Consider the following 16,500-nt stretch of genomic DNA (forward strand, 5'->3'; position numbering starts at 1 on the left):
TGAATGGCATCCTGCATGGAAAACCACTGAGGTATTTCATCTCAATTATGCCATTACAAAGGACGATGGGAGAGACATACTGTAAAAGTGCATAAGAGTTAAACTCAAACTTCATCTGGCTTTACTACAGCAAACAATTCATTCCAGAATTCTGTTTCCCTTCATGCAAGTGCCCTTATTCACTTTAATTTGATCAGTTATTCTGGTTAGGTACTTTAGTTACGGTTGTCGCATTTGTTTGATCCCACGCCACTGCCCACTGAATCCCACCCCACAACCAAAACACACTCACCCACCCATCCCTCTATAACAAAAGATTTAATATCATCCTGAAGTGGACACATTTAACGAAAGGTCACATGATGAAAGGAAGGGAACAAAGGCATGAAGGCATGATTCAAAACATCATTAGATTCGAAAATGTTGTTTTCTTGATGATTTTCATGAAATTTAAAGGTCTAAAGCAGGGGTGTCAAACTCTGGCCCGCGGACCAAATTTGACCCTCACTGTCATTATATTTGTCACGCAAAGATAAATTGTGCATCGATTTTATGTGTCAATAGGAAAATTGGAAATGCTGGCAATTTTTATTACCATTCATCTTTTTTAAAATTTGAACAGTTTTTACTAGTCTCTGATTTCAAAACTAGTTATTTATCAGTCTGTTGTGCAGCCTATACTGTATATGAAACATTCATACATTTATTGGGGTTGACCATCAGAAGGAAACGTTGACTACGATGCAGCCCGCGGCAAAAATGAGTTTGACACCCCTGGTCTAAAGCAACAATATAGTGTTTAACCCACTGTCAATATAAAATCATCTTAAAACACAATTCATTGTTTCTGGAAAAAGATAAAATTGTCACAGCAGCAATGATACACAGTCTCTCTTCTGGTCACATTTTCACTTGATTTGGTGGAAATTATACCTACCAATCAATGATCAGTTTGAGATTTTTCACTTTGTAAACTTACAGAAAAATACTGAATTCAAGTCATATGGGTTTCTCAACAAGACTTGTAAGTAGGAATAGAAAACAAATTGTTGTTGTAAAATATATAATTCTCTTCTTCTATAATTTCTATTATTGTTATTATTATTATTATTATTAACCAGAGATCTTGCGTTGGATACTTGTTAGTAATCCACAAAGCAGGAGAAGGGGGGGGGGGGGGAGCCTCCAAGGTTGCCACATCGCTCGAAGGATATGACGCATGTCGTGACTTGAGGCCGTAACTATAGACGCCACCGTAACCGTGCAAGCCACCACCTTGAACAAGAGAGAAGGGAACCCTAACCCTAACTGAATAACTCGTGTAGAACCAAAATGGTTAAACTTATCAGTTTAATTGTTGTTTTATGTTTTGTTGAATTGATTCCACCCCTGATGCCCGTATGTAAATAATGTTATCAGCAGGCACGCGCACAGACATTTTTGAGGACAGGTGCTGAAGTCCGCTAAAATGGGCACCCTTCGCCAATAATTGAGATCAGCGATGTTGGACGGGAGGGGTAATCAATGATATAGATTATTTGTATTATTTCATTTCCTCACCCAATGAGAATTGATTAGAGGATGGATATGGAATCAGATTTGTTAAGCAGTATCAACAATGTAACCACTAAATTCTTATCAATTCCCATTGCTACTTCTACGTGAGTCATTTGTAGAGAATATTTTTGGGGGGTTCATTTAACAAACAAATGCTAACAAGCATTCACACGTTTTTTCAAGAGATTTTTGATGAACAACAGTATTAGTTTTTTTTCAGAATTTCTTACAGGATTGTCCCCATATGACTTGAAATCAATAAAAGAAAGAAAGCAGCATTCCATTTCATAGTTGTTTTGCAACCTTTCATATTCAAAAGTACCATCAAGGTACAGCAATATAGAGCCTCTGAAACAATATAGAAATGGATGACAAAAACAGTTCCACACACACCATTCTAAATATTATTTTGTTTGGCAATAGCTGCACACAAATGATAGCAATAAATTCTGTTTACATTGCCAAACATAAGTTCAATGTTAATTGTAGAAGCAGGTAAACACTGTAGAAAGCAACCTGGCAGATGCTGATTGGTACTTTGTTATTTCACTTTTTCAGTTAAGGTAAACAAAGACTTGCACAGTTATCCTCTGGAGTTCCTAATGGTTAAGAAAAACCTTAATGAGCAGTATCGACAGTTTCTTTGGAAGAGATATGACAAGTGTAAGAGGTAGCTATCCATACAAAGCCATACACACTTACTGAAAATGCTTCCTCTTGTCATACTGGGTCATCTTGTGCACTGATTGCAAACCTATACAAGTTGTGAACATATAAATAGGCAAGGTTACTGATAGTGTTGTCCAATGATTATTAATGGTATGGTGCTCCCGAATGTACATCCACTGTCATTTTTGTATTGTCATTCAAGTTTGAAAATTTTGGTTCAGCCCATTGCAGTTTAACTCAACACAAACTCCAGAGATGCTCATCTTATCAGAATGTCCCCTAAGAAGAGCATCATTAAGGCATCGAGTGGTACATACTGAAGGCAAAGTCAAACGTCCAGCACCATATCGTAGTGGGTTTCCTTCTTCCTTTTACCACACTTGTTTATGAGCACTGCATACAAAGTCAGCAGTATCACCCAATAACTGGCATAGACGACCGCCCCAATGATCAGAATGAGGATTTCTGATTCAGGAAAGGGTTTTTTAGTCTGCAGGATTGTAGTGTATATGAACCCAATGAAGAGGATGGTGAACCAAACTGATATTGGAATGAGACCAATGAAGTTCACCACTATTGTTTTCCTCCCAGAGGTGCCCCATCCGGATTTGTTGATTGTTGCTATTGCAAACATTTTGGCTGGCAACAGGCTTGACATGTACAGTACAGAATAAAAAGACATAAAAACCATCACAATGTTGCCTCTTAGGCAACTGGCGAATGTCGATTTGATCAATGCCACTGCCTGGACAATAAGAAGAAACAATAAAATATTCCAAAGTCTTCCTTGATAGAAGAGTTGGATGGCGGTGGCAATGAGAAAAAATGGGAAGAACCCAGTAATCACAGCCTCATAGGTCATCCAAAGATGATGTTTGTGGAACCACATGGAATTGTAGAGCCATTCCCGGAAATAGGACTTACTCCACCTAGTCTGTTGATTGAGCCACCGCAAGTATGTGATCGGTGTCTCTGTTAGGCACTTGGACCGTGCAGTGTACTTGGTTGCATACCCAAGACTCAGAACTCTGTTCGTAAGGTGGCGGTCATCCCCAAAACTGCAGTGGGATCCCATGAAGGTCTGATTGTACCAGTCCTCAAGGAACTCGTGCAGGAGTGAGTTTCGATACATTCCTAATGGTCCGCTGATACATTGTACACAGCCAAAGTAAGACTGGCAAGCCCGCTCAATGTTGAAAGCCATCCAGTACCGTACGCTACTCAGGAAGGAGATCCACGACTCATATTTGTTTAGAATCTAGACAGAGATGTATGAGGAAAACAAGAGGTATGAAGGTATCATCAAAATTTAATTGGTATAGAGGAAAACTGTAGTATCATTTATGTTACCTTACCTGCACATCACCTCCAACACCACCCACCATAGGGTCTTCTTCAAGAACCTTTACCATCTCCACTGATGATGCTGGATCCAGCATAGTGTCAGAGTCACACACCTGGGTTAAAAACACACAAAAAACATGATAATACATTATTAGTGCAAAACCCAGATAAACAGCATTTGTACATGATTTTTCTTTGGTTCTATGATGGCCTAAAAGTCCAACATTCGCTCAAACAACGACATGATGAAGCTGCACTGTAGTGAAACTCCTGCCAAGACAAAGTTAACCGTGAACCAGGGAAGGGAGTAAATGCTGTTTATTGTCTGTTAAAACATGCTGAGTCAGAACAACAATAGTTGTAATGTTGTGTAGTGTGTAATCATTTTGTTAGCACCGAGAAGTGAATTGTAGCTTACTGTCGATCCCAGTGAGTGCTTTCATTGTGTATTTGTGTGGTGGACTGAAAAAATATGAGAGGCAGAAAACCACATCCATATGAGGACTGGGATTTCACAAATGCTTATCATTTATTGAAGCTGCAATCTATTAAACCCGGGTGAGCAAAGACTATTTGCTATACAAACATTTTGCTCTGTTATCTGTTACAATGTGTTTGACTTTTTTTTTTTTTTTAACCACTCAACAAACGGCTGAAAATGCATAAAACATTTTGCTCTCCTTTTTTTCACTCGACTCAAGATGTGGCTTCTGTGAAGTTTGCGCATCAAAAATGAGTAATTGATTAGTGTCAATGACTCGTTTGTCCAAAAAGTTGTAAACTGGGGCACCACTGTATTAATAATAACAGTAATACAAAACTAATAATGATAATAATTATAATTTGTATTTAGATGCGTCAATTTCCTTCTTTAAATTGTCATTATACAACCTGAACCGTGTTTAGGGTTCACATATCTTATACATTGAGATGAGTATTCGGATTGCTGGCTTCATTACAATGCATTACTCAGTTTATCAAATGCTTTTTCAGGGATTCATGTTATTTTGGACTATTGACCTTTATACGTCGTAGAGCCATACTTCACACAACTTGGGCAAGTTACCCATTCCATTCTCACCTGTACATAGTCAACGCTCCTTCCAAGCGCTTTAAAGGCTGTGTACATGACTTCTCTCTTGCCTCCCCATTTCTGCATGACACACACACACTTGTTGTTTAAGACCAGTCTAGAGATTTGCTGAAGGCTGTCAGCGTAGCTCTCATCTGTCTCCTCTGGCCCTCTGCTGTGAAAGTTACTCCTCCACACATATGTGGCAACATTGTCCCATCCCATGATTTCTTTGAAAATGTCCATCATATACAAGTCATCCTCTGAGTTCCCGTCGACCACCAAGATGACTTTGATTCCAGGGTACGTCAGCCTCTTTACCGACACCAGGCATTTCCTCAGGTAGTTTGGATCCTCTTGATATGCTGCAATGCATAGGGCTAAAGATTTATTCAGTTTAATTGGCGTCTCTAAGGACCGCTTCATATTTCGGTGTTCTAAGAGCGCAAAGATGCTCTGGATAAGGAGATGGATAACCAAGATGGCCCCGTACAGTCCAAAAGACAGATGATTGTGGGCAGTGGTGAAGAACTGGTAGCCCATGATGTATGCTGTGGAGATGCCCACCAGGAGTGAAACACCAAACATTGTGGTCCCAAATATCCGCAGATAGGTGAGGACTCGTTGACCTCTCATCTGGGTTGGGGGGAAAATGGAAAGTAATTAATGACAGTGGTGGAAATATTCATTATAATTAAAAAAATATTTATTGAAATAATAAACATACATTTAATAAAATACTAAATACAATATTTTCTGGGTAAAATATACAAGAAATTCCTTGACATTGGTGTTTAGCATACAGGATTTCCTCTTGTTGCACTTTGTCTGGAGCTGTTAGTACATGGGAGGTCCGTGAACACTTCAACGGCCAGTTTGAGGGCACTGGGGACATAGACGCTTATAGTTGGGATTCCCACCCAAACTATGGAAAAAAACACAACTTATAGTCCAAAAAATACGGTCTGATGGATGTATCAACCAAACAATATAGACAGTTGAATGTCAGCAATTGTTCCAACTCCACTGTTGTGTACACATGACAGGACCTCCTGACTTACTTTTAACAACAAATGTGAAACGTGTGGGTTCCAATTCCTATTTAAGTTTTTTTTTCTCTTCACTTTTCATCAGTCACAAGCCAAACATCCAATACATAAATATCTGATTTAAGTAATTGCGTTTTATGTAGGTACTAGTAAAGACAAATCTCTTTTCATTGGTCTCAACTATAAATGTCGGACTTGTATGAAATTGCTCTGCTCGAAGCCTTCTTTCCAGCAGTCATTATGTTGCTACTTCCATCTGTTTGGCAGATCAGCGGAGACCCACTCAGCGTGGCTCAGCGCAGTGCGGACCACCCTGTGATGTCATCTGTTTATATCTCCGTGGGAAGAAAAGGACAAGCGCTTTAGGGTTTTCTGCTGCTGCATATGTGCTCAGTCTCTTCTATCACTTGCAAAGAAACTATTATATCGACTGTGTAGTGTATAAAGCTATATACTTGCATGGAATCTGTCACTAAAGTGGGTAAACAGCCTACCGATGTCTAACGTTTGAAATGATTTTTGAGATGTCAGGGCCCTGTGATGAGGACAGAAATGTGTGCGTTGGTGATATTTGGTGACTCAGCTAAACCCTATTATATTGAATTGTATGGGCAATGTTGTAACACATATCCAAATAGATTAATGAATCAATCATATTGGGCTACATTGTCTTAATTATCAAGTTTGGTTTTAAGAAGGCTTTTTTTTTTTTTTTAGCATGACTTTGCCCTAGTGTACATACAAAGCAAGAGCTATAATCTAACTTTCATGTGGGAGAAGAGATGTGACCTAAATTCCATCAAACATATTTGGAATGAACTGCAATAGATAAGTCTGACCCTTGTATTTAATATTTGTGACCTTTGACAGTCACTCTCCAAAATTATAGAACTTTCTAAGAGACTGGAATTTGTTAACCATCTTTTCTTTTTCTTTTTTTCTTCCAGAACATATAATTATAATAGACAATATCACAATATTTATGATGGCAGCATCTCACAAAAATATATCGTTAACTGGACCAACAACAAAGTTATTCAGCTGACCAGTACAATTACCAAAGTAGACCACCCAAAGATGTGCAGTAGGGGGCAATTGGAGTTCTTCACACACTACCGAAGAAAGATAAAGAAAGGGATAAAATGATGGAGACAAAAGAGCTAAGTCCAATGCTGATTGACAGGGACAGAAAATACAACAAGCCCCGAACCTTTTAACTGTGCTGTTGGACACTAAAAAAGGAGTGAGAATGCAGATAACCAGCAACGAAGTCCAAAAAGCTTTTGGCCCTAAAATAATACCTTGCTCATTTCATTATTGGATGAAAAGGCCCCAAGCAGTGGAACAGGCCTTCTTTGGCAAGTGTCGAGGCTATTAATGTCAGACTCTCTTATACAAGACCTTTTTTATACACACACTCGATTTATGCATGCTTAAGACAAATGCACACAAAAGCTCATTAGAACTGAGCAGATTCTATGTTTATGTAAATATACACAAATCAACCTGAACCCCCTTCCACATTTGTGTGTTAGCTTCTATTGTTCAAGTACAATGTTTTATTAGACAATTGGAGCAGAATAAATCGCTTTGCCCTTTTCTTTTGGATCAACTTTCAATGTAACAAGCCGCTCGCGTAGAGCAATAAAACATTCATCATTTTTTTTGTTTTAAATCCACATCATAATGGGACAAAAGCCACAATGACTAGAAACAATCAGGAAACAAATGTATTCTTATACCACCATGAACTCTCACCCTGACAAAGACGCATTCACACCTTGGTGTTCCAGTTCCCCTCCTCAGTTTGTTTTTGAACTCCAGGAGATCCTGATTAAAACCACCACAAATCCATGGACAGCATGCAAACACATTTTGTTGCCTTCAGTCTTTGTTTATCTGCAATTAGCACTTCATATACATGAAATGTCTGTTGATGATTTTCTTTAGAAAATAAGGTGTTAAATTCCATTTTGTTAGCAGAGACATTCACAATTTGCTGCCGTGCTATTGCTGTAAATAAGGTGGCAAACTGCAAAGTGTCAAACCTTTAGGATATGTGTGAATTCACTATTATGTCGAGGATGACGCTCTTCAAACTTGCAACTTGTAAGGAAACTTTTGTCCTTTGTAGCATGCCAAAAGTTCTTTTTAGTCCAATCCAGCAGACCAAAGGTCAGATCACCAGTTGGCCAGTGTGAAAGTTAACGCTAACGGCAGACAGAAAGTCGTTACAGTTCCAGACAAAAAGTCATTGCAGTTCTTCTAAACTTGGGTCATTTTGCTGGGACATAAAGTGTGCGTCACTACATAAAGAGAATGTCACAATGTGGCTCTCCATCATACAAGATAAGAATGTGCAAATTAAAGTGGTCATTAATACTTGTTGATGAAATCATCACAGCTTCATGTTTGTTTTTCAAATTTGGCACTTGAAAATGTATTGGACGTATTAGCCATGTCATTCTGATGTCACTTATTGAGTAAACTCCCTTTGGCTCCATTTCACACAAGGTCATACATAGTAGAGCAAATTTTGTATGGGTGGGGAGCAGGTTTGAGATGAATGAAAAACATGAATAAGTGAATGAATGTTAAAAGTGGGTTCGAGAAGACTGTGCTGGATGTTTAAAATGATAACAATGTCTATTCTCCTGAGATTTCCCAGCCAAGCAACATAATGACAGATGGGTGTGTTTAGAGAAGCAGCAGCCTTGACGTTTGCACATTGGTCACTGGGGACATGGTGAGGCTTTGAATACCTGCTAGGCGGGCGAAAACATCAAGCAGTGAATTCCAATGAGACAGAAAATGAGACTTTTAGCCATTTTATTTAGCATAAGCATGATGGTATGCTCATGCAAGTTACTTTGAACTTTTTGAAGCCTTAAAACATATCACTTCAGTGTTTTGATATAACATTCTATTTATTGTGTTTTCCTGCTTTTCTACTTAAACAAATGCCAATAAGGGTTGGGATAACATTCCTTTGCTGAATTTCATGGGGTTTACAAAGAGAATTTATTGATACAGCTTTGCTACATGATCAGAAAGGTCTCATCAAATGTATGCATCAAGTTTCTACACTGCTTATTCTTGCTAGGATGCGAGTTTGTAAAGCGAGATACACCCTCGATTAGTCGCCAACCAATCGTAGGACACTTTGATACAAACAACTATTAACCATTGATTCTCACATTCACACCTATGGAACATTTAGTGACTGTAATTAACCTAATAGGCCTGTATATTTTATTGGAATGTTGAAAGAAATGCAAACCCCATACTGGAAGGCCCGATATGATTTCCCTGACCTGAGAACTGTACGTGCTAAGTAGATGGCCACTGTGCCTGCCCTGAAATGTATATATATTGTTACTTAACTGGGCCATAAACAAAAATGTGATATCTCTCGCAAGCTGGCTGACTGAATGATTAAGCGTGTCCAAACATGAATTGAACGTTAAATTGCAGTTTAAAAGTACAAGTACTGCAACCCAAGCCATCACTTTTTTTGTGGTAGAGAGGTTTGGATGAGTGTGGTAGGGCCATAGAGAACAACTTCCAGATAACTTTCAGGAAATTCTGATCCACCATTCCTGCTGACCTGAACTCAGGACCTTGTGAATCGGTTGGGATGATAGAAGACCTCAAGTCCAACGATATCGTTTTCTCTGTGTCTGAACTCTGAGGCGAACTCTCCTATCGCTGAGATAGCTAAAAAGCTCCAAAACATAGGTGAATAAGTCGAATAGAGGGCTGCAGATCAAAGTGATTCAATTTCAGAAATGTGCCTTGAATTATAAAACACAGTCTTGGAAATAAAGGAGATATTCCTTTAAAAGTCAAGATTCTCGTCAAAAATTACACCTGTTTCTAATGTGCTTACTGGTTTTAACAGCACAAGAAATCAACAGCAATGCAACCCAATCCTTCAGAGCCTTTGAGGCTATAAACAACGTTTTCAGTTTTGACCTTATTAATTTGGAGAATATTCAGTGTCATCCAATGTAACACAGAGACTGGGCACTGGATGATAAGCCGTTGCATAACAGAACCAAGTGGGGATGTGTAAATTGAACAGGAGAGGGCCAAGAATGGATCTCTGAGGAACACCACATGGGAAGATTACATGGTCTGATTTGTGGTCACTAAGGCAAACTGAAAATGATCTATTGGAGATAGGAGGGAAGCCATGATTTGTGGTCACGAAGGTAAGATGAAAATGATCTATTATTGAGAAAAGAAGAAAACCAGTTTAGAGCAGTCCTCCTGAGAACTACGTTGTATATGTCTTCAAACTTTGCCATTGTCTGAATTCATTCTAAGATCCATGACAACCCGGATAAGAAGGGTTTCTCTACTGTGGTGGATTCTAAAATGAGACTGATACAAGTCAATTGATTTATGTTTTACCAGATCCTTGCATAATTGTTGATAAACAAGTTTTTCTCGAATTTTTCCAAGGAATAGTACATTTAAGGTTGGTCTATAGTTGATGACCCATGGATCAAGGTTGCTCTCTTTTAAAGACGGCACGGGTAAAATTTCCGATAGCAGTGGTATTAATATTGAGAGCATTAGATGCAAAGACCACTCTTAGAAACCTTACTAAACTGACAAACGTTAAAATGTGGAATTAATTCATACAGTCAGGCTTAAAAACTCACAGAGTGGAGCACATTGGCTTGTATTTGAGTGCGAGGTTTGAAAAGAAACATCTAAAATCACATTGGAAAGTTCCGGTATGCAGTGATGTAGCATTACTTCAACAACACATACTGTAATAACTCCAACAAATGTTATGTAAGAGTAAAGAGTCAAGCATGTATATGTGGAAGACCATATACATGTGCGCACAGGAAGACACGGTGAAATCCCTTTTGGCAGATGATTCACGGCCTTTTGGATCTTTATTCTGTATAAAAATGGAGTGAGTCCACATCGTGTGTCATTAGCGCTCAGTATAATTTGTTTAGATCGATTATCAAGTGTTTTTTTTTTTCTGACGCATAACTCCCTGCTTCATTTCAAGACTTTACTATAATGTAAAAAAGTCTTCCATGTCTCCACATCCAAATCAGATGTCTGTGGGAAAAAAAAGATACCTCTAACGGTTATGGCTGATATTCAATGCTGCATTTGCCAGAATTTGCTCAGTGTGTGTGCGTGTGTGTGTGTGTGTGTCTGTGTGTGTGTGTGTGTGTGTGTGTGTGTGTGTGTGTGTGTTTGTGTGTGAGTGTGTATGTGTGTGTATACGTGCGTGTGTAGGGTTATGTGTGCTGGAGGAAGTATTTTAAAGGCATTAAATACAGAAATGGGCCTCCTGGTAGTAGATGGAGGATGTTGGAGAGTCTAACATCATGCTGAGCAGAAAACGATGTCGAAGAGCAATGAGGAAATCGACTGTAGTTTCTTTACTTCTTTCTGTTGCACTATACGGTAAATGAGGCTTTTGCATATTGCTGGAAATATGTCTTTTGGGGGATTGGAATAAAAGATGACCCAGAAACGATACATTTACATTATTGTTCTTGCAACACTCAGAAGTCACACCTCTGCCGAGAACAAAACTTTTTGTACTGTTTACATGCACAAACTAATTGAGTTACTGACAGTTTAGTCCCTAATTGTGTTTTCCCTCCTCTGTTAAATCTCAGATTAAATATGTTGGATTAAATTTGATTTGAGAGAGCCCAATTATCTCTGCCCTTGATGCTAATTGAAGGTGCTTTTTTTCAGATCATTTAGGCATGGGGTATGCCAAAGTAGAGTGGCTTGTAGCTACCTAGAACGTTATTTGAATTATTATTATTATTGTTATTAAATAAATAAAGTACAGTGCAGAATACACCTATTTGTGACATTTGGTTAAATCAATATGCAGTACTATTTGAGGATGGTCTTTAAGTATTTCATCCCAGGGACAGAACAGAGTGCGATCTTATCTAAAACTTTGTTTGTTTTTTTGTGGTGTTTTTAGGTTGCAAACAAAAATAAATAGATGTGAGTCTTTGTAAAGCTCTATGGCAGCCAACAGATGGGTTTCTCATCTGTACGACCTTTTTTTATACAGACTTAAAATGAACGGAGGAACGTACCAATGACAGTAGCCCTTTTAGAATGATAAGGATTGGAGGATTATATTATGAATAAAGACGGACAGACAAGGACGATAGAGTGCCCAAATCGTGGACCAAGGTCAAACCAGCAACATTTGGTAAAGTGTTCACTTTTGTTATATTTCACTGTCCTGTTTTCAGCCAGGCACACTCATAAAGACAATTGAGCTATTTTTGTCCTGATTTTGCCCCTTCTCGACCAAGGACATCAAATGGCATCAAAGGATGTTGAGAATAAATAATTGCACTGAGTCATTCTCAATGTTGTCGATTCATGGTACTCTTAAACAGTTTGCTACACATTCTAAGTCAACACAATGGTAACTTTAATTGTGTTTGAAAGAAGGGAGGATAAAGATGGCGAGCTACACAGTGTTAAAAAAAACAAAAAGTGAGAACGTGCCTTGGAGTTTGTTAGCGAGGGAGGGATAGAAGACCCTAAGAGAGGGTGGGGTTAGAAAGAAAGACTGGTAGCGTTGACTCAATTTATTTTCAGTTGGAGCGCGAGAGTAAGTGCACTGTGGTCGACGCTTATGTGTTTTGGCAGGCAGATTAGCTGAGAATGAATGCCATTTTCGTACTGCAACTTGCATAGTGTAAATAGGCACTTCAGCAGCATAACAATAGAGCTGAGATTTATTAGACTGACAGAAATGTGCGTTAATAAGGCGGTTGCTTGCAGTGTGCTCTAATAAAATAAATCATTACAGTACAAGCTTTTCCCTGTCTAAGAATTGATTTTCCACTCCTTCAGGTTTAACGAAATAGATGAACAAGTTCTTAGCCACTGCTGCTACATCTGTTGCTTAATCATGATGGAGTGTTGTGTTGCTATCAGCCTTGTTTTGTCTTGAAAGCTGTCCAAGTTTTTCTTTTTAACTTAAGTTGCTAACCGGAGGCAAATAATTCTGCCAAGGAAACAGACGCTGCTGGGTGTCCTCGACGACACGGTGAGGCTGCACGTGAGTGAGCCCACGTGTGCATAACAACAGTCATGTCTTGTGCAGGCTATTCATGTTATGACAAGACAAGTGTTAAAAAAATAATTAGAAATAAAATCATAGGTATAAAGATGGGGCCAAAGAGTTGTTAATTTGTCATTTTTGGTTTTGGTTTTTCAAAACTGCAAACACCTCCTGTCAAGGGTTGGCTTCACTGACAGTTGTCCTATATAGTACTGCTATCAGGATCTCCTTGTAAAGCAACTATTTGTGGACGACTTAATTTTGAAATTCTAGTTATACTGTCCCGTATTATCACGTAAGGGCAAGAGATAACAGATACCTAAGTCACAATCAGTTACAAGAGAAACTATCAATAGCAGAATTTAAAGTTTAAAATGTTTAGTTTATGGGTGATTAGCAGGAACAACAAGGTTACAATGCACCAATGTATTTGGCTAGTTTTGGGTCATTTAGTACACTGTCACTGTTGGACCTCCGTGGTGTCGTCAGTACTCCCTGTGTGACTCATAATGGGGATACAACCTTGCTCACATAATGTTCTCTATTACTGTCTGACTGAAGCACTGACTTTCTGCAAGTTTATCTTAAAAAAGAAAAAAAATGCTGCTTTGACGCAAAATCCATGAGGTGGATGGTGATGTATGTTTGATAGGGATCCAAGGCACTCCCTTCCAACTTGAGTAGTTGTAATTTGGGAGCCCTGAGGCCTATGCAATGAAGGACCCTGCACAGGCTGCACATCCTGGAATGCAGATGATCTGAGTGTTTGCCTGTGAACAAGACTTCTAACACTTTGTGGCACCGCCTTTCTTGTACAGCTTGCTAACACACATCTGTAGTACATTAGTAGAAATTTACATGAGAAAGTTCTTACTGTACGACTAATCTGCAGACTCCTTGAGGGCTGACAATAAAGGGGCAATATGCATTCACTTGGGTTTGCTTGCTACTGATGTAGATATAATGTGTGCTGGGGATAATTAGACAAGATATGTACTATGGCAAGTCAAGTCAAGTCAAGTTTATTTGTATAGCCCTAAATCACAAGCAGTCTCAAAGGGCTTCACATAGACAATCAATTGACAATTATTCTCAAAGCATCCCCTGATCTTGGGCTCCCAAAAGGGCAAGGAAAAACTCAAAAACCCCTACCAGGGGAAAAATGAGAAACCTTGAGAAGGGACCACAGATGGAAGGATCCCCCTTTCAGGATCACCAGGCTGCAATGGATGCAAAGAGGGCACATAAAATACATCATATGGAAATCAAAAAGTGGATGTCCAGGCCAAAGCGAAGAGCTGTCGGAGGTGCCTTCGATTGTCCTGGCAGTGTCCTCTAGGAGGGTATTCCGCTGCAGATCCCTCATGCTGAATTGGTCCACGAGAATCTAGATAGCCGTCGTCAGCTTGGGTGTCACCTAACCACCTCCCCAGCCGGGGAGGGGTGGGGGGAGTGGGGTCGGGGAGAGGGAGCAAAAACAAACTCCAGCCGAATCGGCTACTACAGGTTAATTAAAGGCCACATCATAAAAATACGTCTTTAAACGTGTCTTAAATATTTCTACTGAGGTAGCAGTTCTAATATCCATTGGCAGGGCATTCCAGAGCTCTGGAGCCCGAATAGAAAATGCTCTAGCCCCTGCAGACATTTTCTTGGCCCTCGGTGTCACTAAAAGACTAGCGTTTTGCGAACGAAGGTTACGAGACGGAACATAAGGAACAACTAAGTCGACGAGATATGAAGGCGCTAAGCCATGCAATGATTTATAGGTTAATAGAAGAACCTTGAAGTCACATCTTAAATGGACCGGGAGCCAGTGTAAATTGGCTAATATTGGGGTAATGTGATCAAATTTTCTTGTCCGTGAGAGCAGCCTTGCAGCAGCATTTTGTACTAACTGTAGACTTTTGATGCTGGACTTGGGAAGACCAGAGAATAATGCATTACAGTAGTCCAGGCGCGACGTGATAAATGCATGTATAATAATTTCGGCATCACCGGTCGAGAGGATTGGGCGAATCTTAGCAATATTACGAAGGTGAAAAAATGCTATTCTGGTTATATTCTTAATGTGCTTTTGAAAGGAGAGCGTTTGGTCAAATATTACCCCGAGATTAGTTACAGTATCACTCTGAGTGATAGTACGGTTATCTAGAGTTATAGCGGTTTCCTTAAATAGATGTTGATAACGAGCTGGACCAATTATCAACATTTCAATAAAGTGTGACATTTTAAGAGATGAAGAACAGATTTAAATTGGGTATTAAATATTATGAGAGCAAAAGGCATGCATGGTAGGTTAATTGGGCACTTTTTGGTCATTTTTCTCACAGTTGTCATTCGGTGTGAATGTGAGTGTGAATGTTTGTTTATGTGTGCCCTACAATTGGCTGGCAACCAGTTCAGGGTGTACCTGGCCTACTACCAACTGGGATAGGCTCTAGTACACCCGCGACCCTCGTGAGGATAAGTTGTTGGGATAATGGATGGCAAGAGAGTAGATAGTTGGGACCGTTTATTGCATGGCATTTGGTTGAATTTGATTCTGTGCACACATAAGAACTGCATACTTTTTTTTAAATGTGTTTTAACAAAAATACCTCTCTGCATTGTGTGTGTGTGTATACTTATACAAATTTACACTAATTCTCTTAAGAGTAACAAACTATATTTGCATTGTTAAATAAGTTCTAAAACGTGATGCGATTTCAATGAAATGATCATCTCATCGGGTCGAATTACGCGCCCCGTCAATGACGTACACTGAACCCAAACGAAGCTTTCCCATTGGTGCACACTCCGAAATGAATGACGTACATGCCATTGACGTCTGCGACCAAATGCTGCATGGGCTCTGGTTTTAATTATTGGTTTAGCCATGTGTGGTTTTATATGAATGAAAAGAGCCGTTTATATTTCCATGTTAATGCAGTCCACAGGCAGCATCACGTGAAGTAATTTAAATGCCAAACACTAATCGCGCTTTGTAGATTTGAAGACATAATTGGAGGAAAAAAAAATAGTAATTGATTTCAGTAAGTATAAGTGTGCCTTGAAACACATGCACACCGGCCAAACTTATAACATCATTTACATTTACGGGGTTAAATATTATAATTAGATAATAAATTAATAATGATTGGTTGTCATGATGATGCCACCTACCTTGAGGCAGCCGTCGTCAGCTCGCTGGTCCTTGTTGGAGAGATGCGGTCAACTCCGCTGCTCCAGTCTCGATAAAGTTTTACAGGACACTTGTGTGACTCTCATGAATCCTCTCAATATGTTGATTTAAAAAAAAAAAAGAAAAGGGGGAAAAAAAGGCAAAAGTAGTGGCGTTTCCTCTGACTTGGATGCTCATGCAAAAATGACCAATTTCCTCTTGTCCGTCAATATCATGGCAACATGTCTCTTGTATAAATAATCATGTCAGTCAACTTCGGCAGTCATGTAAAAAAGTATGCACAAAAATGATCCCTATAAAACGTTATTTTTTCTCTATCAACGTGTTCATGCATGGTTTAAAAGTCTTTAAAAAAAAAAAAAAAAAAAAAAGCAGCCATCAGCTTTGACAGCATCACTCATTTTCAAAATAGTGAGAGAAAAAAAAAATCTTGGGCTCGAAGTTGGATTCGTCAGTCTTTTTGGGGCATTTGTGTGAGGATAGTCTGTCCCAGCATCCAAGCCTCGCAGAGCAGAGCAGAGATCATTGGTGCTGTTTC

General features: G+C 39.2%; 1 protein-coding gene across 1 annotated transcript; it reads right to left on the minus strand.

Annotated features, from left to right (window-relative positions):
* Positions 1-2,554: 2,554 nt before the first annotated feature.
* Positions 2,555-16,243, minus strand: has2 (hyaluronan synthase 2). The gene is made up of 4 exons (XM_085918695.1): positions 15,944-16,243; positions 4,652-5,278; positions 3,582-3,683; positions 2,555-3,484 (listed from the first exon to the last, which is right to left on the minus strand). Exons 2-4 carry the CDS (start codon positions 5,276-5,278, stop codon positions 2,555-2,557), a joined length of 1,659 nt encoding a protein of 552 aa, XP_085774821.1. The 5' UTR covers positions 15,944-16,243.
* Positions 16,244-16,500: the final 257 nt, after the last annotated feature.

The sequence above is a fragment of the Syngnathus leptorhynchus genome, chromosome 8, assembly GCF_054491065.1.
Source record: "Syngnathus leptorhynchus isolate UIUO chromosome 8, UIUO_Slep, whole genome shotgun sequence".
Lineage (NCBI taxonomy): Eukaryota > Metazoa > Chordata > Actinopteri > Syngnathiformes > Syngnathidae > Syngnathus > Syngnathus leptorhynchus.